This window comes from Rutilus rutilus, assembly GCF_951802725.1.
Source record: "Rutilus rutilus genome assembly, chromosome: 21".
In the NCBI taxonomy this organism is placed as follows: Eukaryota; Metazoa; Chordata; class Actinopteri; order Cypriniformes; family Leuciscidae; genus Rutilus; species Rutilus rutilus.
The window spans coordinates 24,722,561-24,747,899 of NC_140226.1; the positions used below are offsets into that span (position 1 = coordinate 24,722,561).

The window sequence follows — 25,339 nt, forward strand, 5'->3', positions numbered from 1 at the left end:
CTACACATGCACATACAGACACCCGCACACATGCTGCCAAGAGAGCTGTGCTGACACCATAAAGCCTGAGAAAAGGTTTAAACAACCACCAGTGATGCTGTTAATCACAGTCAATCTCCTGTGCACCACGCTTCACAAAGCCTGAAGAACATCCAGCGTCCTCAATCCCTCGGCACCCGTAACATCTGCCTACTCCCCTCCACATAACACTCATGAGACGATCACAGTATACTCCTCATCCTACTCTATAATAGCAACCTTTGCTCATTCCTCAAAATGTAGAATTACTAAATCATTTGTGGAAACATCCCTTCAGCCAAGGTTGAATCATCCAGACAATGTGCTCTGGAGAATCTCGTATTTCCATAATATGTAGTTGTAGCCCAACATTGTATTTGCATAAATAAGGAGGAGGCCTGAAGTCTGAAACCACACTGAAAATCTGGGATATTTAAACTATAGGCAAGTATTAGGATTGAAATAAAATTAAAAGAAAGTCGAATGAAGATGTAAGTGTAAAAAGATGTAGAATGAATAATTAAGATTCTGCACTAATTACAGGCCACTAATCAATTGTCAGCAAATTGTTAGGTCTTTTGTAACTCTTAAAATACAGATTTAAAACTTAGGTAATTTGAACATGTCAATGAATATGTCATGTTCTTTTTTTTTAAATGTTGAAAAAATGCAAAAGGAAATTATACCAAATTCAAATGTAAATTCAAATGTAGATGCTGATAATCTTTAGCACCACAGCTAAAGTCATATTTTAACCTGTTTGCATTACGAATGAGATGACATAACATGACATCTGTACGCAATAAGATACAGCCGGCGCAACCAGCGCAGTAAGATTCACAAGCAAATTAATCTTTTAAACATTTTTGTTAGTGAATCAAAACCATACAATGTGAGTAATGTGTGTAATCCAATTCATGAACAAATTATTATTTTAAAACGATTATTTTTAGTGAACCAAAAACACACAGCACGACCAATGTGCTAGTCCGATTTACGAAGTTGATAATTTTATAAAAATTCTCCACTTTGTTAAAAGAAATGCAACTTAAAGTTTACTTCAGTTGCTATCTAGAGGGCAGTTTTTGGTTGTATTTATTATATTTGTTAAAACGCGATTACTGCATAGTTTGGGCACTAATGATGATTTTTTTTATCAATAATTTTGGAATGTCCCACATGGTTCCTTGTATAAGTTTCCTAGAGAGTTTCTGTGGATGATTTACATTTGAGAAATACAGTGTGTAATGGAAGGAAATTGGTATTAAATTAAAAAAGAATGCAAAATACACACACACACAAAAAAATTTACTTAATTTTTCTTTGGCAAGTTTTTGCACGAATATTGTTAAAGTAAATTTCACATGGAATTATACAAACTCTACTTAAGTTAAGTGAAAGTAACAAAGAAAATAAGTAATTTTAACTTGGCTACTAGTAAAAGTTTGAGTAATATCTATTTAGTTGAAGTTTCCTTCGCAATACATTTAACTCAAACAACATAACATTGAATTAAACCACACTTTTAAAGTACATGCTTTACTTAGAAACATCAAAGTAATTAATACAATAGATATTATGTGAGACACCATATCTACTTATCAGAAATTATGCGACACGTGAACGCAGAGACCTCAATACTTGGTAGACAATACACAATGACGGTAACATTTGATGGATCGTTTTTGTGTTTAACTCTGTAAAAATGATAAAACAGTGTAAATACAGCTGGAAAACAGTGAAAAATCAACCTCATTAATTAATCAAGGCCCAGTGCATGATGGGAACACCAGTATCAGAAAAGTTGATATTTACGCTTTCATTTCTACACGCTTGAATTGAGTACTACATTTTTTAAATTCTTGACTGAACTAACTTTTTCAAGTAAATTACATTGTTTTTTTTCTGTAGTATTTACTTCACCCCAAAATCTTCTTCTTTTTTTTTTTACCAGTGTAGAAGCATTTTCCCTTGTGGTCCAAGACTGTGAACCTATCTGTAGATAAAATAAAAAAGAAGAAATATTCCATGGGTGTGATTTTAATTATAATGCTAATTCCTTAGCTGAACTATAAAAGGATGGAAATTAAGTGACCCAAAGGATGGTGAGAAAATCCTTGGAGGTTATTTTGTTACTATGCACAGTCACAATATATATGCAGTGGGAGTCTGGAGGAAATATGCATGCACATTATAAAATTAAATGAGCAGCAGGTGATCTGTTCCTGTAACAATAGGAGGAAGCCCAGCGGCCTTCAGTGAGAGCTGAGTCAATGGGAATCAAGCAGTGAAAATTAGAAGAAAGCAGGAGGATGTGCTCACATCAAGATGGGGAGCACAAAAAGGATTTTCTCCTCTCTCCTTTCACTCCTCTGATTATCCTGCTCAGTAATATAGGCAAGAGCTCAGTGGTGCCTCTCAGCAAACATCTCAGCTGTCTCTCTCACTGTTTCTTTCCTTCATATCCAGACTCACACCTCAGGGCATGTTCAGATCAGCGTTAAAACAACCAGAAGAGAAAATGATTCCCTTATGTTGTTCTAATGTCTGTTGTTGACACTTTTGAATTCGATTTTGTCTTCTATGCAGAGAAAAATCAGTCCTGACAGGCGAATTGAACCATGATATATCTGGCTCATAATGCTAAGAGGATGGCCTTGCATAGTATCTACAACCCTCCCCAAATACCCCCCATCCCGCACCTCAGGGGTGTCCCATACACCACTGGGCATATTCTGATTTTATGGTTACCTTAATAGAGCTGATATGTATATGCTGGCGGCACCAAAAGACCATTTGAATTGCACGAGACAAACCTCAACAGAGGGCGTCCTGAAAACGGCAGAAATTCCATTTAAAAGATTTGACCTCGCTGAAAGTCACTGTATAATTTGCACACTGACTATTACCACTAAGGGCATTCTGGGAAATGTCATCTCAAAATACTTCCTATCCTTAACGTCTTGTGAATAGATTCTCCCTAAAAGTATGCTTGACAAATCTTTTTTTGTGTTTTTAAGATGTGCTAGCAGATGGAGTCTATATCCTGCTGAATTATGAAAAATGTTCTCCTTCAGTAATTGGCGGAGAGAAGAGTTTTATTTTACTTTCTGCTTAATGACAGCCGATGGCCTGAGGCACAAGGGAGAGAAGTTCCATTTCACAGACACCTGCAGAGACGAACTATAGAGACAATGTGCATGAACTCCTCATCTCACCCTCTAATGAGAACAGACTTTTTTGCTGTTTTAATTGCAGACTATGTATGCAGAATATTTTTTCAGAAGTTCATGAATATGATATGAGGACATTTATTGATGCAGGAACACTTTTAGCTCTTGCAAAGTAAGCTGAATTTGTAAAGCAATCAAGCATTTTTAGAGAAAAATCTGAACAGGTTGTACAAACACTGTCAGTGCAAATGAAACGCCAAATGGTCTGGCAAGTAGATTCTAGTTAGTTGCAAATTTAAAAGTGAAAACGTAAAACTTTACGCAGTACAGTTTCTTTTTTCCAATGAAACAAAACAAGGTGTTCACAAACTTATATAATTCTGTTCTATTTGTTCACTACAGTTCTAACATTTGGGGTCTTTTTTGAAGGAAGCTCTTATGCTTACCAAGGCTGCATTTATTTTATCGATAATATGAAGGAAAACAAAACAATAATATTGTGAAATATTATTACAATTCAAAATATCTGTTTTCTATTTGAATATATTTTAAAATGTAATCTATTCCTGTGATCAAAGCTGAATTTTCAGCATCATTTCTCCTGGCTTCAGAGTCCCATCCTTCAGAAATCATTCTAATATTGATTTGCTGCTCAAGAAACGTTTCTTACCATAAATGTGGGAAATGATTTTGTCTTTGAGAACAGTGACCGTCAAGGTCACATCCCTGACCCTGACCATGAGTTCATTTATTATCATCAGCAGTTCGAGTGGCTGTGCTGCATTCCAGTGGAGGTACAGTAAAAGGGATCTGACACTGAATTAATGCCCCAATGAATTGTTCTGAAGCAGGCTTATGAAGTGTCATACTCCTCTACTCCTCAGTGGCAAAGACAAAGATTCAGTTCCAGGATAGGAAGCTGAGAGTCAGCTGATGCGAGCTTGACTGACGTGACCTGCCAGAATTGACGCTATGCTTAATTTTGGTGAGCTCATCTAAAGTAAGGACTATTTATGCCTTGTAAAGCATTTACAAAGGAGATTTAAAGGCTCGTTTATCTTCTAAACAGAAAAGAAAAAACAAACACAACACAGTGATACAGAATAGAAATATTTAACTGAGCCTTTAAATCTCCTTAGTAAATACTTTACAAGCCCTCACTTTATGAGCTCACAAAAATAGTTAACTGACCACTACTAAATGCTTTATAACTACCTGAATTAACCCTGAATTACAGTAGAAATACATGTTAATAAAGCAGTTATTAACACACTAAGTAACTATTACTATATGTCTGAATAATAAGATGTATAAATGTACATTTAAATAGTTTATTAATCATTTACTAAGTGATCTTATGAACCACTGACAACTAAATAATTGGTTTGTAAATAATGCAATACTTCCTTTAGAAATTATAAATTGATCATTAAGTATGAAAATACAATTATTAAACACATTATAAATGTGCTTATAAATCAAGAATCAGGCATTTATAGCTGTATTTATAAACTGCTAATTGATGTCTATTAATGCTTTATAAATGATGAATTAACTGTTTACTTAACTATTGATTAATAGCGTGCAGTTGTTACAAAATGTTACCAAAAGTTGCAAATTGTTACCGTTGTTTACATAGTTATTAATTTATAATTATTATAATCTGTCATACATGAAAAATGTCCATGGAAAGCAATATGCTTGTTCTCTTAAACTATACACTGTAAAAAAAAGTTAGTGCCTTAAATTTTTAAGTACTATCAACTTGGATGTTTAAGTCATTTCAACTTAAATTGCATTAAAATGACTTTAAATTGAGTAGAATCTTGTATAACATTTTTTATTTTTTTTTGCTTAACTTTTTTTTGGTGAGTTAGGCTAAAGCAATGTAAAAACATGTTGTCATAATAACCCAGCAAGCATTTTTGCATTTAAATTAAGTTTAATGTAACAAAGTTCGGGAGGAGCACGTTCAGGTAATCAACCAATCAGCACAAGAGGCAGCTGGTATAAATAAAGCCTTTCCTCACCTTCTGTCTCACGACAAGTTTCTCAGCATCCCTCCACCACCCCATCACCTCACACTCGGCTGGGTCTACCCCAGTATAAGGGGGGAGTACTCTGGGTTCGGGCCAAATTCTGAGCTCGGAGCCCTCCCCTGGACAGCAAGCCAAATACGCATAAATACTACACTGTAAAAAGTGAACAGTTGGATCAACTTAAAAAAATTACTTCAATTGGTAACACCTAAAGAAATTAAGTTTTCTCAACTTAAATTATCACATTTTATCGTGAAAAACGTGATCATTTAAGTTGAGAAAACTTAATTTCTTTAGGTGTTGCCAATTGAAGTAATTTTTTTAAGTTGATCCAACTGTTCACTTTTTACAGTGTACATCAGATTCCATGTACGTGTGAACTTGTGAAAAGAAGTTTAATAGGCGTCCGAACACAGCCCTGTCTAACAAGGCAAAATTTGGGCTGTCAGTGAAAATTTAATAGACGTATAAACCATAGATCAAGAATAGACCAGTCATTAATCAGATAACATGTCAAAGAAATGAAACCAAACACCTTGTAGTGAAACTAATCACTGTTGACTTTACTTATACATGATGGGATATCATACATCTCGCAAGTTATTTCGGCAAAAACGTCATGTAACCAAATTCAAGGTTATTTTGGCTAGAAGTGGGTTACTCATAGCCAGACTATATGGTATCTATGGTGAAATGACTGCTATTGCTTGCTGGTCATATTGCACAACATATTGCACAACTTATTGATCATATAATTTTTTTTTTTTTTTTACAGTACTGACATGCGTTGAACACATAGACACAACAAACTGATTATACTGAGTAGAAGAGCAAACACATCTGACACCATAATTTACTAAACATGACAACAAAATCACAAACAGCATTGTAAGTCCTTGGTCAAACATACAACCATATGAATTATTCATGCCCCAGTGCATGCTGTAAAGAGTGATGGGACTAATCATTTCTTCAGTGTAGAACTGACAAAAATGCATTCATCCAAATCATATGCTATGCTTTTTGATTGGACTTAAAAAGCTGAGTATATCCTAATAGAAAAGCTTTTTGTTGTAGGCTATTCCTGAAAGTTTTTACTTTGCTAGAGCTCCATAGTACGTAAACAAAACACAATCAAGTAAATACGGTGTTGTTTTTTTACGTGATCTAGACTAGGAATGATTTTTACAGCGTGACATACTGAGCATGTATGATGAACGATACAGTCGTGTTAGAAGTAGCAACAACAAGGTTGATTGATCCCCAGAGGAATTCTGGTAATTATAAAACACAGAGATGACTCGCGTTAATTAACAATCCAATTACGCTTCCTTACATCTGATTTTTTTTCACCCACATTGTAGACTAATCTTCCAATCTCAATCTCTTTCTCATTTAAATCATGACATCTTGTAACGAGGTTTAATCAGTGTGATAATACACGGGCCAGCCAATTAAAATGCGTCAGTATTATTACTTCTCAGCTTTCGAAACCCCTTTAACACACACCTACCATCTGATACATAAGCTCTGTTAGATGACCAACTAAACTTAACTGAAACAGGACTTCCCTCACCTCACATCTCTTCCGCTCTCCCTCCCATCCTTTCTCCTTTATCTTTCTCTCTCTTTTCTTACCAAACACACGAAGTCTGCAGCAGCGGACGAGGAACATCGTCTGCGTGCGCGCGCGCGCGCCAGCTGTCTGTGTTCTTAAGTCTCTGTGTTATGTGTGTGTGTGTGCAGTGCGCGCACACATGTGCCTCTCTCAGTGATGTGAGAAATCAAGAGGGACGCATCTCTTAAGCCTCCTTGAGGTGGGATTTCAATTTGACGCAAAACGTAGCGCGCATCTTCGCTCTCACATACTCTCCTTGCATGTGTGTGAGTGCGCGCGTGTGTGCGCGTGAGCGTGTCCGCTCGCTGCAGCTCCGGCGTTGGGCAAACCCTCTCACTGCTGCACTTCAGCCAATGTGGAACAGCTCGTCCGCCTCGGATGGCTCCTAAAGAAGCGGATATGCCCCAGTGCCACGGGAGACTGACGCCTTCACTGTCTTCCTCTCCTCCGCAAATGGTCCTCTTGGGGTGAGTGTCCAGCTCCGTTTTCACATCAGGAAGAGCAGGAAGGTTTGTTTGTGCATTGCAATGTGCTTCGTTGAAATACGGCTGGCTGACGGTTACTTACTGTACTGGTGCTAAGTGACTGATTGAGCTTGGTTTCAATTACACTTCATCTGTGTCTGTGCCACAAACTGGAGGATGATAATTAATTTCACTTTTTTTTCCTGTACCCTGGAGACGATTGAGCTTGTGAGGTTTGAGATTTATGTGGTTTGTTTGAGCTATTTTATATAGTTGGTTCTGTCATGCAAAAGTCGGATGTTTAGTTCCAGTCTTTCTACAGCCTAAAATGTTGTATGTTAAAAGCCACGTCACAATACTTCCCGAATGCTGTAATAACAGTATTTGTAGGTGTAAAAGCAATTTGATGAATGTTTGATTGTCCTTCGTGGATGAGGTTTTTTCTCTTCCACGCCTCAGCAGGTTCAGTATATGATTGCGATTGGTTGCTGTAATTCTTTTTCTCTTATGAATATAAGGTGTATCTTCAGTTAAAGTTATTTATTTTAATGGTGCATACTTGTTTAAAACCTGTTTGTCACTATTATGGGTAGTTAAATAATAGGGCTGGGAGAAAAAAATCTATTCACCTAGCTATCGCGATTTTTTTTTTTTTTTTTTATATTTTTTTTACGATTCTAAAATCGATTTTTTTATTAATCTTTTATTAATTAATTATTAATTATTTATTTTTTATTAATTAATTATTCATTTTGTCCTTGCTTGTAGATGAGGTTGACAGAAGTTAGCCACTTTCGTTGCAACAGAGGATGAAATGTGTCATTATCTATGAGTGTTGAGTGACATAATGGGCTATCCCAAGTGGACGTGGAAGAGACGTGAGACTAATAGCACTGAAAAGCCCTTGCGCTACTCATATGCTGAGAGAGAGATAAGATAATAGAGCTGCACGATTCATCTTTAAAGGGGTGGTATAATGCCCTTTTCACAAGATGTAAAATAAGTCTTTGATGTCCCCTGAGTGTGTATGTAAAGTTTTAGCTCAAAATACCCAACAGATATTTTTATATAGACCTAGCATGTTAAAATTTTCACTTTTTGAGTCTGTCCCTTTAAATACAAATGAGCTGCTGCTCCCGACACAGTGGGCGGAGCTTCAAGAGCTCTTGTTCTTTTACCTCACACAGACATGCACTGAAAATTTCAAAAACTTTTAGCCTTTTATGTTCAAACTGAAGTCAGAAAGACGGAGAGACTCAAAAAGAAGTGACAACATGTAGACAACATTTCTGAATGGTTAGTTGATGAATTTATGTAGCTTGTGTGTAGTTATCTTCTAGTCATTGATTAGCATATTCTGTCATGATAATCTATAAATCGCGTTCCCGGGGGCGGAGTTTATGTAACTTTTAGGGTTAGTGATGTCACTTACCCGTGAGGAAGCTTGTGTAGTCCCTACCAGCCATTTGTTGTAGAAAACGATTTCTTTAAAAGCAAATATCTCCCTTTGCTTTGAACTTTGAGCATTGCAACTTTACAGATGTTGTTTATGCTCAAACAGCCACATTACACACTAACTAAAATTAAAAAAGTGAAATCATAAACAACCACCCCTTTAAAAGACTGTGATTTCGATCCAAACACCCACGCGATATTTCAATTCATCTGTCTATTAAACTTTGACAAAATCATATCGCAACATTCAAAGCTATGTTGGCGCTGCCGCTGACCCGGAGAGAGTTGTCATGAAACAGCTTCACAAACAGTCTTTTCAACCTTATAGTATCATTATTTCTGTGATGCAATAGTTAAAATGATCGTAAAAGTACTTGGATAAAAGTTTAAAGTTCAAATATGAACACTGATGTCTACGATAGCGATCAAAATCAGCATTTGATAGAAACTTGGTGCTTAAAATTAATGCATTTATCATAACATTGTTTCGCCACTAAATGGTGACAAGTGACTGTTAAAAAATGTATTGAATCATTTATTCAAGACCATGTAGTATTGTATGATGCTTCTGAAATAAAAGTCAGAAAGATGTGGCGATTTTGTTTTTGTAAATATGAAGACTCATCTTATACATCATGTACAGTCTGTATAAGTGTATCTGTGTATGATTCAAATTTTCCCGATGGTCTAGTGTTAAAAATACACTCGAATCGCAATACTTGTAGAATCACAATCCTTAAATAAAAGAAATCGCAATACATAAAGTGTCGGCACCCAAGTATCGCGATAGTATCGAATCGGGAGATAGGTGTATTGTCCCAGCCCTATTAAATAAGCATTTATTGATCTTCATATATTATTTATTATTTTAGTCAGCAAAACATGAGAGGATGTGCCTTTGAATGATGGCATCCTTACCATATGATATTGTGCTACATTGTGTGTGTGTGTGCGCGTGTGTGTGTATGAGAGAGAGAGAGGTTTCCACTTGGACCACCCTGTATGATAGAATGACACTTGCTATCTTCACTGTGATTCAGAATCTCATTTTCTTCAGATATGAACTTTTTGTCGTTTATACACATGCCAGAATGGAAAATTCTCCAGCGTATTACTTTTTACCCATTTTGAGTAAAATGTTCTCATCATTCTTTCATTCTTTTTTCCTTGCAGGAAGATTAGATGCTGTTTTTTTTTTTTATACAGATTTACCTTTTGAGACTTCATCCTTAGGTCTGAACAGACTGAGTGAGGTATATTACATCCTTCCATATCATTTTAGTATACCATTTTCATCCACCATCTTCCCCAGTTCTGCACAAGTCTTAGGCCTCTATTTGAACACAGGATGAATGCTTTTTGTCACGCTTCAAAGCATCTTTACTCTCTTTTTCTTATTTTTTGCTCCTTCTTCAGTTTTTGTTCACTTCTGTAAGTCATGACTGATGACGGCCCCTTTGAAATAAGCCTTTGAGTTTAAACTCTATAAATGTGTGAACAAAAGAAAAGATAGTTTAAAGGATAAATTACAGTATTTCACTTGTTTCTTTCAGTACACCTAATGATTTCATGGCAACATGTAGAGTTCATTAAACACCTTTCTTTCAGCCCTTCCAGTCATGACGTCGTAGTCCACTGTAGAGAACATGTGTGTCAAAATAACGTGGGCTTTAGTTTTTGTATGATTTTGAAACATAAAAGAAAAAGTTATAGTTAAAGCTATAGTTAGGCTATATGTAAAATGTGTTAATTTTTTTTCAGAATCTACTCTATTTCTAGGTGGTCACTAAAACAAAAGAACATTTGAGACATTTACAGACACTGTACAGATGTTCTTGCTTCAACTCAAGATGCTCTTTAGATCATTCTTAAATCATGCTGAAGAACATGATCTTCAGGTTTTACACAGACTTGTGGAGTTCATGCAGCTTGAGTGCTGCTGTCAGTAAAGCAAAATGTCAATTTTTTTCAATCCCACCTAAATTATATTGATAACCATTTGTAATGGAAAGATTTGTAAATTCGAAAAATGCTAAATGGAAGAATTTGTGAATTCAGGATTTGAACCACAAAGTATAACATTTTGAATAAAAAATGTGAATGATTACATTTTTTTACTTAGCGATTGTGATTCATGCACCAAAAGGGTTCTGTCATACACCAACCACTTACTGTGGTTTAATGACACCCAAGTGTACATCACAAATCCAAAAGGGGATTCCTCCATTTTCAGTCACTTTAATACTTTAGCTTGTTAGTGGGATTAGTGCCACATTTCTCATTCACAGCCCCGCGCACAGAGCTATGGTAATAGCAGTCATTTGATCCCACCGTACTCCTTACATGGCTTGCTGATAAGTCTGTAAATCCAGTGTTTCAAACTAGTGCACTTTCAGTGTACCAGCCAGTCTCCAAAGGTTGTTTGGAGAAAATGGTGATTTTTGGCCTGTTCCACCTTCTCAGCTGAATGCAAAAATGAAAATCAGAAATTTCATAATTTGTTTGATAGTTCATTTTAGTAAAAAATATTTTATAACTATATTTATAAAACCATATTTTAAAACAAAATTTCCCCCAAAAATCTAAATGTTTACAGTAGCTGTTTTTCTCCCACTTACAAAAAAAAAGAAGAAGCAAAATTCCTTAACAATAACATAATTTCAATCATGACAACTCTCTCTGAGTGAATTATTTAACCAGTATTTATTGGAATGGTGCAATTAATGTATATATGCTTGATTTTGACTTATGAGATCTGCTGCTGTTGTTGCTGAGCTTGTACAGTACAATCATTTTGTTTATTTTTTTTTTTTACCCCCCATAGCAAATCTCTACAGGTGGTGCTGGGGAGGAGGAGGGGTAAAATTTTTTATAATTGTTTGTGCAGCAGGGTGATCGCAGGCTAGGGTACATATGGTTAAGTGGATTAGGAAGTATGTCTGGTTGGCTAATGCCATGACGTTAGATAAACGAATCAGTGCTCGGTTAGAGTTTCACGACTGAACTATGTATATAGATGCTTTTTACAGCATGATGAGAAGACTGGATTTTTACACAAAATTGTAGTGTTGACTGCATTTGTCAATCTAAAAAGTTATTGTAAGAAAAAAAAAAGTTCAAACTTTTCACAAGAAATATGTTTATCAGTAACTAATAACATAATATGTACTATATGTACAAATGTACTGTATATCATAATCATTTATTCTGATTAGGATATTTATTTATTATTTAACATTTATTTTAATCTCAAGAGCCAGACTTTTTCTGAAGGTTAAACATCTATTTTTCACTGACTTCAGTTTTTAAGAGTATCAGGCCTAATTTTTTGTACCCTTTTTTTTTGGAAAGTTCCATATATGTTAGACAGCAGTGTGAGGACTTTTGGCCTCCCAGCGAGCAACCTTCCAGTGACTCATAACTTTTCACTGTACCGCAGTGTCAGTGCTTTCGGGTTTCAGACTGTGCAGCCATGTGGTGACAACGGAAGGCAACGGCAGCTCAGGAAAATCATTAGATTGTTTTTCACGTTAAGGTTTGGTGCTACAAGCAGGGCTCAAAGCCCTTTGCAGAATAAAAGACAGAGATTACAGCGCTCCCAATATTAATGACTGTTGCACCACATGCAGCTTGGGATTATGATAAAGGGAGGAGGGGGAGAGGATAAAAAGGAAAACATTGGACTGGCTGAGGATATTGTATTATCTGTGTGCTTTTGGAACAAGCAATACATTTATAAATAGCAAACACACCAAGGTTTTCCAAAGGAGACAAATACATAGCTGGAAGTCCATTTACAGGTTCTTTTTGACTGAAGCTAATAACTCATGTTCATGTTTTTTTAAGGCTGAATTGGAAAGGTAAGATCTGACAAATCAGCACAGAGACAGGTCAGCTTTCATTTTTAACGTGAACCCCAATGCTAATCAACGGTCATGCGTCACAAAAAATACGTCACATTTTGACGTCTGTGACATTTCGAACAATGTTTTATTACAAAGTGGTCAAGCCTTTTTTTCAAAGGGACCTAATGAAATATGTCAGTTTAGTGTGTTATCAAAAGAGCAACAGACAAGGACGGCTCAAGACCTCAGCGTGATGCAGAAGGACAGTCAGTCAGGTGCTGTTTTATCTATGGCAGTCAGGGCCTGATTTATGCATAGGCATTCTAGGTACGTGCCTATGCTCACACGTCTCCTCAATTACAATGAGGAGAAATAATATATATATTTTTTAATTATTATTATTTCACTATAATGGAGAAGACGGTTTTAGTCTAGCATTTGTCATCGAGTCATAGTCAATACTGTGTTAAAAAGCCTGTGCGTAGTACTTCATCGTTTATAACATGAGATTTGGGACAAATTACATAAAAACTGAGCACCCATGTAGTGAGTTTCTTTCGCCCATGAGACATCAATTATGTAGTGATTGGTACTCATGTCACCACTGACGTGATGATTTTTGGATCACATGTCACTTAAGGTGTGGTTATGAGTACATCAGATGACCACTTTCCCCCTCTCTTAGTTTGGGGCACCAGTCAAGGACTTTTACCTTGGCAGTATGGGAACACTCCCAGGAGTCTGTTCAGTCGTTTCGAATTAATGTAAAGTGGAGGGAGTTGGTCAGCTGAATATATCTGAAAGATTGGTGAGATATTTTTTAACTTGTAGAGCCTCTTCTGCATTATCAAGTAAGACACAAATGGAATAACATATTTTTTTATTAACAAAAGATAAACAAGAATAACTAACACAACAATAAATGAATACCATGAATGATAAAGGAATAAAGTGCACATGACGCATAAAATACAAGTGATTAAGTTGGGTGTGGCTATGGCAGAGTTATGTTATAATGCATCAAACAAATAAACAAAAGTTTATTTGGTTTTAGCTAGCATCAGCTATATTACCTCTAATAAAAATCTGAAAATTATATACTGATAATATACAACAAAGCCAAGGTCACTGGAAAGAGATTTGGTAAAGTGATATTTACGTTGCACATGGTCGAGTGAGCAGTCCTATGGCGTTGACTTCTTCCACTGGTTGTGCTGCGTGACAATGCAGTGGGGAAAGGAGCCGGAATCCATTTCAACAGCTCTGTGGGATGCTGATCTCCGGGAGCACCAAAGGGTCCTAAAATCTGGAACACACAGATGAGGCCCTGAGGTAGGTGCAAAAGGTCCTTAACAATTTGGAACACGGAGACGAAGGAACCTTGAAGTGAAGGTCTGCTCCCCTGAGCTTAAACCTTGTTGCAAATGTCTGTTTGTCTTTTGCCTCTCTGGTCCAGACACTCAAAACTTGGTCAGTCCTCTTTTGTCTCTCTGGCATGGAGACTTGCAACGTGCTGCATCTGTTATTGTCTCGCTGGACGGAGACTCTGAAAGGTGGTCGTATCTGTTGCTGTCTCACAAGCTGTAGACCCAGATTATGGAATCTGTTGTCTCTCTGGACGAACCGGTGTATCTGTTATGTCTCGCCTGATGGGAGACTCAGAACTTGGTTGATCTGTTTATGTCTCACCTTCGCAAACCCGAGACTCAGAATAAATAGTGTCTGTTGAAAGGGTGCGGAGGAGGAGGAGGAGATTGCAATTTGGCGCTTCTCCATTCCAGTGCTGTGATTGGCTGCTGACATCAGAGGGGGCACACACAGTGTGGCCCACCCTTCTTTCCCCTGTGGAACTCATTTGCATAAACTAAAGTGCATTGCATCGTAACTAAAGTTGATCATTTTCACTTCTTTTTAAGTCTTATCAGTTTAAACATTCAAGCTGAGAGAGTTTATGGCTTCGGGACGGGTGGATTTCAGAACACAAGACAAAATTAGAGCGTTCTTTCAAAACAGAACATGGCAAAATAATAGTTTTTACTCGATTGTACTATAGAAAGATTGAACAGCCATGCATTCATTCATTTGTTCATTAACAACTGAATTTATGTAAGATGTTGCACTACAAATAGCTGTCACTGAGAATATTTATTTCTCTGAGTAAGTTTGACATGGATGTGTGTAGTTTACATCAGTTTTAAGGTTTCCAAACATAGTTGTGAATGGATTTGGATGGATCATTGTGGTCTCTATTTGTTTCAATCACTGCTGCTGCATCCGGAGGTCCCGAGGAATTCTGATGGCAGTCACAGGCCAAAATCGTAGGAATTAGTCTCTAGATGGGTGAAAAAAAAAAAAATGCACGTGGGCCAAAGAGAAGTCTTGTCCTTCCTGATCTTGGTACCAGAGGCCACCTTCTTGCCCTCTAAGAGGTGGCTGGCTGTTGTCATAGCAAATCTATCTGATTTTGTGTTAGTCCACCAAGATCCAATCAAAATGCAGCAAATGTACAGAGAGGGGTCCTGCCATAAAACTGGGCCCTGGAATGTGCTGTTCACCACAATAGCTACAATAAACTGTATAACCTGTAAATTGATGAAAACGTAATGAGATACAACATCTGCCAGGATGTCTACATCTATGTAATGTGGACAAAACACATATTTCTGACATTCACTGTTCAAAAACCTTATTTGAGCTTGATTTTGGTACATTGTTAATAATATAATGACACATGCAAGTGTCTGATCATATAAAGTCACAATATCAACTCTAAAATCTCTCTCTCTCTCTCTCTCTCTCTCTCTCTGGGTTGAAAGCTTGCTGGTAGTTGGTTGATTGCTTCGCTCACAGGCGCCATCACAGAAATAAAAAAGGAAGACAGAAAATCAAGTCGTCAAATCAGCTCAGTTCAAACTGATGGTTTGAACCAGGCGTGCTATTAGAAATACCATGGCTAAAATATGCCTGCATTCTCCACCATAATACATTCAAATTCATATTTAGCAGTCTTACAGAGAATCATGGCTAGATAATCATTATAACAAAAACACAACCATAATATGAATGATATTTTAATATATGTTGTCTCTAAGCATTAGAGATCATTTCCCTGCTAAATGTTACAATGCTTCATTCACACATCATGCTTCATTTGCATTACAAAACATGAATAATTTTTGTAGGTTTTGCACAACAGCTGAGTACAATAGCACACAATAAAGCTTCCGATGCACACACAACAATAAAACCAGCAAGTACGGTTATATCACTGCGATGTAAAAGGAATACTAATTATATCTCTGTGGTAAAAAAGTCATATCAGCTCACAAATCCACAGCCAATCTTATTATCCACCCGAAATCATGAGATTAGGACAGATTTTTGATATGAATTCCCTGGTGGAACTGACCCCTAAATCTGAGGTCTCCTTTAATGCAGAATATAGAGGCTGTGTATATCAGGTTGTGCTCCAAGTTGATGGGATTTAAAAATCTGAAGCAGGCATAAATGAGATCTGAAACATAAAGAAACATCTGAGATGACACTGAATAGGGATATAGATGCTGTTTTGAACAAGACATTGTTTGGGACATTGGCTCCCCTGCCAAAGGAAGAGCATTGGAAGCTTTACATATCTACAGTACCTACGATAACCATTCATGGACACAGCTGGATGAAAGTGTGGGTTAAATTAATAAATATACCTAGAAAAAAAATGCATATAGTTATAGAGTTAAGTCTGTTTCTTTTTACAGACGTTTTCAATAGGAGCAGCGGGCCTGTTTGAACTGACATGCTGCTAAAGTGCATGAGGAGAGTTAAGAGGATTACTTTTGCAATTTTAGATTCAATGCATTACTCATAATCCTGGGGTTTACGGTGGCCAAATTGTCAGGGTCGAAGGGGGACCTCTGCGTGTGTGCCTGGAAGTGCCTGAGAGTGAGAGAGATGTGGTTTTAAAGGGATAGTTAACCAAACATTTTAATTTTGAAAGAATTTTCAAGTTATTTTCCAATTACAGTGAATGGCAACTGAGGCTTTTAACCATAAAGGTGATCTATATGACTTGTGCACTAGAAATTGAGGCTTCTGAAGTCAATACAATAGCTTTGCGTGGCTGTCAGACAAATTTTTGAGTTGTTTTTTACTGATGATCTCTAGTTGAACTTGAGAATCAGATCAGTCTGATTTGTGAATTAATCATTCAGACAGCTTTTGTGTACCAAAAAGTAATTCTTTCCTAAAATGGACATCATTACCACTCCAAGAAGAGCAAGAGCGGTTCACCTGGTTCAGTCATGTTCATATGGATTATTTTTATGATAATTTTATGGTGCTGTTGGGTCCTATTTGAAGTGTCATTTATTGTAATTGGCTGGAAAAACATAACCAGAGTGAGTATATGATGGGAGAATGTTTAGGTAAACTATCCCCCTTTAGAGTCCGGTCTCTATTTGTATAATGTCAAGGTATTTTTGCCGCGTACTCTTCGAGATGAGATTTATTCACTGCAAATTATTGATGATGACAGTAATGATGACAGTAATTGCTGCCATCAAGAAACACGATTACAACACTAAAGTGTTGCTGGGGCCTCTGGTATCGACCATTAATACCTTCCACAAGAATAAACAGAATCAGTTGCACAAGTGTCCACCATTAGTTTTAATAATTGCCTCTATGGGGCTTTGAATGCCTTCCCAGGACATTTCAAAATCATTTCTCTGAACACCACAGTGAGTACTTACAAATGACCCAAAGATTGTTTTCAGTCCTAATCATTTTCACGATTCAGTTGGCACTTACGAGACACGCAGGTGAGCCACTACCATGTGGATTTAATTAAATTACAGAATCAATGAATCAATCAGCAATCGCCATCTGTTTAAGGACAGATGGTGCTATAAATCAGAGATTGGTGGGAGTGCAGATGCTATGAGAGATTTTGGGATGTGCAAGACAATACAATTCTGACAAGTGATTATATGTATTATAAGCATTTATCTGGAAAACCACAAACTACATAGTGTTACAAACCCTTTTTTGGCCTTGTACCAAATGGCACCTGCATCACTCCTCTGGGTCTGCCACATGGCCTGCTGGGTAATAGTCCACTGACGCCATGAAGTCCACACCTCAGCGGGCTCTGCAAAAGTGCACATCGAGGGGCAGTGACCACTCTTCTGAGGCCTAAAATGACAAATGGCTTCATTGACATGCACACAACACTGATACCAAACCATAAATATTTGCTGTTTGAATCCACTATCATTTAGCATTATAGGTCATGTTTTAAAATGTACATTATTACGTAACAGCGATATAATATTTTATTACGAGTTTGAATTAGCTAGTTAGCTTTTTCAGTTATAATCTTAGATAGAATTTTAGTTTTTTGTTTTTTAATCTTTATTTTAATAAAAAAAAATTGGGATAGTAACAGTTTTAGATGTAGTTAATAATAACAACTGACTGAGGTACGTTTAACCCTGTTTGACAATCACTGCCATAATATACTGCATATTCTGCAGCCTGGCTGAAAGTACCATATTAGCTCCAAAAATTGACAGGACACCAGGCTCATTATTTTGAGATGCTGATTAAATCGTTAGCAGGGGCAGTTCAATGACTCAAGGAGGATGAGTGTTATCACTGTCGAGTCAGATAAGCTTACGGAGTGAAAATCAGACACCGAAAGAAACTGCTGCTCCTTGACGGATGACAAGGTGTCCATTTGCATTCTTCCCTGTTACTGAGCCTGCCAGACATTGCAATGACTAATAGTAAATGATGGACAACAGCTGAGTGAAATGAATATGATACACAATGAAGTAGTCTGTATTTATCTATATGCTGAAACATTTATTTGACTTCGTATAGCCCAGCCGTGGCATGTTACAAATTGTGAGAACGTGGAATTTATGCGTACAACATTATTAGAACTTGGTGATCTGCGATTAGGAATCTTAAACAGAGTTATGGTGTTGAACTGTAATTTAAACCATAATTAGTGGTGCTTTGCTATTAGTATTGCTCATATGCAGTGTTAGGGATTTGAACAAACCCCTAATCCTTAATAATAAACTATGAACATGAATACCAAAGGACCCAAATACTGCATATTTGTAAATACTGCAGATGTGCCGAAGACCAAAGGACCCAAATCACTTGATGATTTTAGGCCAGTGGCTCTCACTTCTCTCATTATGAAAGCTTTTGAAAAAATGATCAAACAGGAGATTTTAGCAATAACGCAGTCTCAACTTGACCCCTTTCAATTCGCCTATAGGGCAGGTAGGGGAGTCGAGGATGCTACGGGCAGCCTGCTCAGTACAGTTTTTAATCATTTGGAAGGGCCAAAACAATATGTGCGATTATTATTTATTGACTTTCATCAGCTTTTAACTGTATTCAACCCCACATTTTAGCAGATAGACTTTTAAAGAAACACAACATCAACCCAGGGCTAATAGCCTGGTTAGTTGACTTTTTAACCTCAAGATCTCAAAGGGTCAAAGTTAATGGAGTCTTATCTGGCAATCTTCTATCTTCTACTGGCTCCCCCCAAGGATGTGTCCTCTCTCCTCTTCTTTTTGTCTTATACACAAATGAATGCCGTTCACAATATGATGGTAGACAGGTTTTAAAATTTGCAGACGACTCTGTCATTGTGTCTCTTCTAAATGAAAGTGTGACTGACCATGGACCAATAGTGAAGGATTTTAATGATTGGTGCAAGCATTCCTTTTTAAACATAAATGTCTCCAAAACTAAAGAATTAATTATTGATTTTAGGAAACAGAGCCCCCCCTCTTACCTTTACTATCATTGATGGCCAACCTATTGAGATAGTACAAGAATACAAGTACCTTGGCACAATAATTGATAGTAAGCTATGTTTTGAATCGCACACTGATGCTGTTTGTGCCAAAGCCCAGTAGCGAATGTATTTCTACTGTAGACTGAGGAATTTTAACACTGACTTTGATGACTTTTAACTAACATCCCACTTTGATGAGAATGTTTTATTCTTGTTTTATTGAGTCTGTTTTAACCTTCTGTTTTATCTGCTGGTTTGGTTCCTTGTCCACAAAAAAAAAAAAAAAAAAACGATTAGAGAGTATTGTTAGGACATATAGCAAGATTGCAGGCTTTAACTTCCCCCCTCTCTCCCACATTTACTCCAACAGAGTGGCATCTATTGCAGCTGACCCTAGTCATCCTTTGTCCTGCCAGTTCAAGCTACTTCCCTCAGGCCATAGGTACTCCATTGCCCAGATGCAGGTCAAATAGATTCAGAAACTCTCTTATCCCGACTTCTATCTCGATTTTAAACAGTTTGTCAGAGTTGTTTTAATGTATTTCTTTACTAGTGTGTTTTAGAGACTGTGAGTATTCTATATTATGCTGTATTGTTGTGTGTTGTGTCCTTGTGTTTATCTGCTGGCCGTACAAATAATTGTCCCCCGGGGACAATAAAGAATGATATTTCAAATTGTGCAGTTTATTGAGGAACAACAATGTGTGCTATTACTTTTCTGAGCAAGACTGTAAGTCCAGTTCATTTTCATTGTGTTCATTTTCCCCTGTGCATTTCAGTTTATTCTGTGTTTCAAACGTATTTGTTCACATATACATATATATATATATATACTATAGTAAAAATGTTTAAAACATCATCTACCTATAAAAAAAAAATATATACACTATATAGTAAAAATGTTTAAAACATCAACTACCTTAATTTATACCCTATACTGTATATGTATGTACGCACGTATGCAGAGGGTATACATAAATACCAATACAACAAATAGATCATTTTGACATTTATGTTGTTGTAATTTATATTTTTTGTGCACAGTTTAGATTAGATGTCATTTATTCACATAATGTTCTCGCTCTTAAAATATAAATGAGCGTAAAAGTCAACATCAACTAAAGCATTGAAGTCTGTCACGGAAAACATGAGCTTATTGATGTGATCCATTTGGTTTGCCATTTTAGTCCAACTGTAACTCCTGGTCGTAGACTTCAGTATTTATTTATTGTATACGCAGGGTTATGTTTCTACTTTTTCCTTTTAAAGTTTAATGGTGCTGCCTTCAAATATTTAGTAGTAAGCAAGCTGTAACCTTGTGGCTATTTATGCTAAGTTAAGGAACTTGCACAAAAGTAGTGTTACTGCCCCCTCTGTATCACTTAGAGGACTGCATATTTTTTATTTGAGCTAGCAAGCAACCACTGGCATCCACCCATAACACCTTAGAAACCATCTAGCAATTCCCCAGAACCACCCAGAACACCATAGCAATGCATCAAAACCACTTAGAACACTTTTGCAGCTGTATAGCATAGCCCTGGCAACCACTCACCCAAGCACTGTCAGTGAGTTTTGCACAGCCATAGTTGAAATTGAAAGCAAACTGGCAAATTATTCACAGTCCACCAACTGGTAAAGCAGAATTTTTTAGCACACACACACCATCCATTAGATTTTTCAGTACATGAGCAGCTTATTCTCATCCAAATTGCTAAAAAGTGACAACAGTGAAAACTCCTGTGCATCACTCTTTTTCCTGCACTTCCACACACATCTTTGATCGCTGATGTGTTTACACCATTTTGTTCCAGGTGTCATGTTTAGTCCAGCTAATCCAGGTGTCATGTTTTCTTGCATGTCTGTATTTGCTATTAAGTGTTGAGTTATATTTCATATATGATGATTCAAAGGCCCTGTTCATCTTGTGCTTTACCCCCCATCTCCCATGTACTGGCAGCCTCATTAGAGAGATGAAGCCTTACTGTAATGAGAGAGCGTGAATGCAGGTTGCTCTGTGTCAGCTGTGACTTCCACCGCTAAACAAAACAGACAAAAAAAAAAAAAAAAAAACTAGCTTTGACTGCCAGGATGTTGTGCGCTGAAGAAAAGACAAAACTAGGCCATCTGTGCTTGAGCTGCAATCACTGCCATTTTATTAACTGTAAACTCTCTTGCCATCCCTCATTCTCTCTCTCTCTCAGGAGTTATGGTCAGTAAGGAGGCAGGCCGCTGCACTCTGTCAAGCTCAGAGTCTGACTCGGAGTCCGGCGGGCCTTCGCTGGAACAGAGCGGAGCAGACTCGGTACGCAAGCGAAACAAAGCCCTGCAGGTGCGCTTTAAAGACATCTGCGAGGCGCAGAATGAGGCCGCCCATCGAGGTGCCAGGAACCGCTCTGTTTCCTGCAAGGTCATCCACCGGAGGTACATGACCATGCCGGCACGCCGTTCCATCCCGAATGTCACCAAGAGCACAGGTGTGCAAACCTCACCCGACTTGAAAAAGCGCTACCAGACTTTCCCCTTCGAGCGCAAGAAGGGAAACGTAATCAAACACACCGCTCTGGTGGAGAACTACCCGGACCAAAACAACGGCTTTCTCAGTGACGTGAAGGGTGGGGAGCGAGCGGAAAGGTGTGACGGACGGGTGCAGCAGACCCGAGTGTTGCTCCACACTACGCCGCAGTGCAGCGACGCAAAGGACTTATGCGCCGGGCCAGACTGCTCGGATGGAAAACTCTGCCCTGATCCATTAGATACGGTTTCTGATCATGCGGACTCAAGGAGAGACGCCAACGTCCCGGGGAGTGGGGCCAAGCACAAAGGATTATCAAGTGAGAGCGAGGCAGGGGCAGGCCAGCAGCCCAACTGTGCCTCCTCAACCACGCCGACTCAACCTCTGCAGGTCAGGGGTGACTGTTCAAAGATTTCCGGCCCTATTGCATGGACGTCTTTGACACAAGTGGAATGCCTGGAGAGTCCCTCAGGGAGCTGCAAACGCAAAAAAGACACAGCACAGCTGAACGGATTGCAGGGACAGTCTCAGACTTTGCCTCATTCGGCGAGCTGTGCTTCCCAGGCCCACATACATGCCCACTGTCACAGTAGCCAAAAGTCGGGCACCACAGAGACCAGGCAGGGTACAAGGGGGCAGATGATTGCTCTTCCCGGGGCCGATGGGAATGTGAAAGCCAGGCTTCAAGCCATGGAGGCTCTGATCAGCTCCAGTCAAGAAACCATCAAAGTGCTGCTGGGGGTCATTCAGGAACTGGAAAGAGGAGAAGCACAGCGAGAGGGGTGAGTCATTGTTTTTATGCAACACATTTACTATTCATCAACTGTATTTGCGCAGTTTTTGTGTTTCAGGTTTGTTTTCTCAATGTGAAAAAAGGCAGCATCACATGTAAGTGTTTACAATATACATCTGTGACACTGTTTCAAAAGTGTAACCGTAACAAGGAATGCATCATGAAAATGTTTAATATTTTAAAAGTTTCTGTATGCTAGTATTTTCTCTAAAATTAATATAAAAACCTAAATACTAAAATCAATCATTTTAAAGGTTAAGTGATTTTTGTCATCACAACATTACATGGTACAATATGAAAAATGGATATTCATTTAGCAATAAAGATCACAATTTTTTATCAAAGGTCATTTAAATGTAAAAATAAGGAAAATAAATGTACAATATCAACTGATTCAGCATATCCAATATCAATAAATAAAAAAAAAAATCTCAAATATTGGAGAGTAACCAATATGGTACTGATATATTGTGCATCCCTAATTTTGAAACAACTTGACAGCTCAAGTGTAAAAAACAAACAAACTTTGTTGCAATGAAATTTAATTATCGACAGATCTTTTCTTATTTGTTGTGACGTACATCCTAATTAAATGTATTATTGAAAATTTAAAAAAATCCCTGTGGATTTGATTCAATTAATTGGTTATGTTTGGATGGAGGGCGAACTGAATGTAAGCTTGCAGTCAATTTGCAAGAAAGTGGTGGCAATTATGCATGGACGTACTTTTCACAGTAAGATCAATAACATGCATTTAGAAAATAAATAGGGTGAATTTTTATTTTATGATGACTTAAACTGAAGACTTTGTGTTTAAATAAAGTTCTTTAACGATGCAATACAGTCCTTACATACAATATCTGCTTTAAAACGCTCAGGCCCCACGTGTCTAGACTTCCGTGTTAAGTGTATTTGTATGTAAATGTGATTCCTATTCATCCTATTCCATATTATCATTGTCGGTGGTAATCAACAGGGCTCTGCAGAAGTGGTCCAAATAACAAGTTGTAAATAATCTGCAATATTCCTTTTAGCCTAGTGTTGGTACCAAGTTACAGTAGGTAGTTAAAATCACGTGTTATTGACACTTTTATTTCTGAGCATTTATGCGTTTAAATGCAATTCTTATGGAAATTGGGTCATTTATAATAGTGACACAAATATCCAGAGGGGACCCAAGCAGTGTTTTTGTCCTTTTCCAAATCATTAAATAAACCTTGACAAGTGCATGAAGTGAATTAAACTGTGACACGCTTTTCTGAATGAACATGTTGAACATCCGTAAGAACACTGACATTTGCTCTGGGATTAATTAATCGTAACATCATATCATTTATGTATTGTTTCAGTTCATTGTAGTGTTGCTAGAGTTCACAGTACTATAGTGAGTGTGTTGTAGAAATGTTAGAAACAGTTCTGTTCACTTACACTAATGTTATCACTTGCCTTCAAATGACACTTTTCAGTTGATTGTGAAGCATTTGCCTCCATTGTGATTTGCAGTGTCTGCAGTTTTTAATCACATTACTGCAATATTTAACACTTTCTTTAAAGGAAAATGCAACGTCACTATTCATTCGTTAAAGGGATAGTTCACCCAAAAATGATTTGTATGAATTTCTGCTGAACACAAAAGAAGAATTATGAAAATTTTGAAGAATGCTGGTAACCAAACATTTGATGGGCCCCATTTACTTGCATAGTATAGTTTTTTTTTTTCTGACAATAACATCATTCCTATAAGATGTTTTGTTAAGCAACAGTAGCAAAGGGATGCAGGGCTTAGTGAAGTGTCAAGTCATTGGCTGTATTAGTTATTGTTCACAAATCTTGAAGAATAATGTTTGTGCTGGAGCTACTCTTGTGTTGCACTATAAGCCTACTTCATTTAGCAGACAAGGTCACTGGTAAACAAAGCATTTCTAAAATGATCCATCATACCTGATTTATGAATGAAAGGCAGATAGTCAGCAGGGAATATGTATTCAATTTCAGCAGCTTGAATATTTTAATTTCACAGCATTTATGGTGTCGGTGCCACACAGGTATAATCCGGCACTGTGAGCAACATGAACAGCCATTTATAACAAGTGTTTAAAGCTTTTAAATGCACTTCAGCTCCATTTTCATGTCAGCATCTTTAGTGAGTGCCAAAAATTCAGGGTTATGCATTGTGTGGTGACTGTTGAAATTGGGGAAGCAAATGAGTTGAAAAGATACTTTGGTGCCTGTTGAAAGCCACTTGTGCAACAACACAGGGACACTTCAATGTCAGATGTCATCCTGCATTCCCTAATACCTGATGCTCCACAGGCACAGAGCCTACCTCACTTTCTCTCTGCCGCTTGTGACGGCCTGCCCGATGAGAGGAAAGAGCTCGATACAATCAGTGCTCCTCATGTTTAATAATTCCCCTCCATTAAGTGGACGTCTCTTCTGGTTGGGATGCTAGAAGCTTTAGAAGTGCCTGCCTCAGCTGTTGGCCGACGGGACGTGACACTTTATTTAGTAAAAGGTCGATAAGAGGCGCTTTTGGAAATATTAGCAGCTCTTAATCCCTGGTAGACTTCCAGAAGGAATGTTAGGCATTTTATGTTTT

General features: G+C 37.6%; 1 protein-coding gene across 3 annotated transcripts in view; it reads left to right on the top strand.

Annotated features, from left to right (window-relative positions):
- Positions 1–7,120: 7,120 nt before the first annotated feature.
- The window catches only part of insyn2ab (inhibitory synaptic factor 2Ab), a 50,294-nt gene continuing 32,075 nt past the window's right edge, over positions 7,121–25,339 (top strand). The window contains exons 1-2 of one of the 3 annotated variants that reach the window (XR_014625793.1): positions 7,121–7,315; positions 21,637–22,835. Coding sequence is in view for 2 of the 3 variants with exons in the window: in XM_084394327.1 (XP_084250453.1) it covers positions 21,642–22,729 (1,088 nt within the window). In the remaining variant the exon portion in view is untranslated. Of the gene's footprint in view, positions 7,316–21,520; positions 22,836–25,339 lie in introns of those variants that run through there. The other 2 variants (XM_084394327.1, XM_084394328.1) reach the window with 2 other exon arrangements.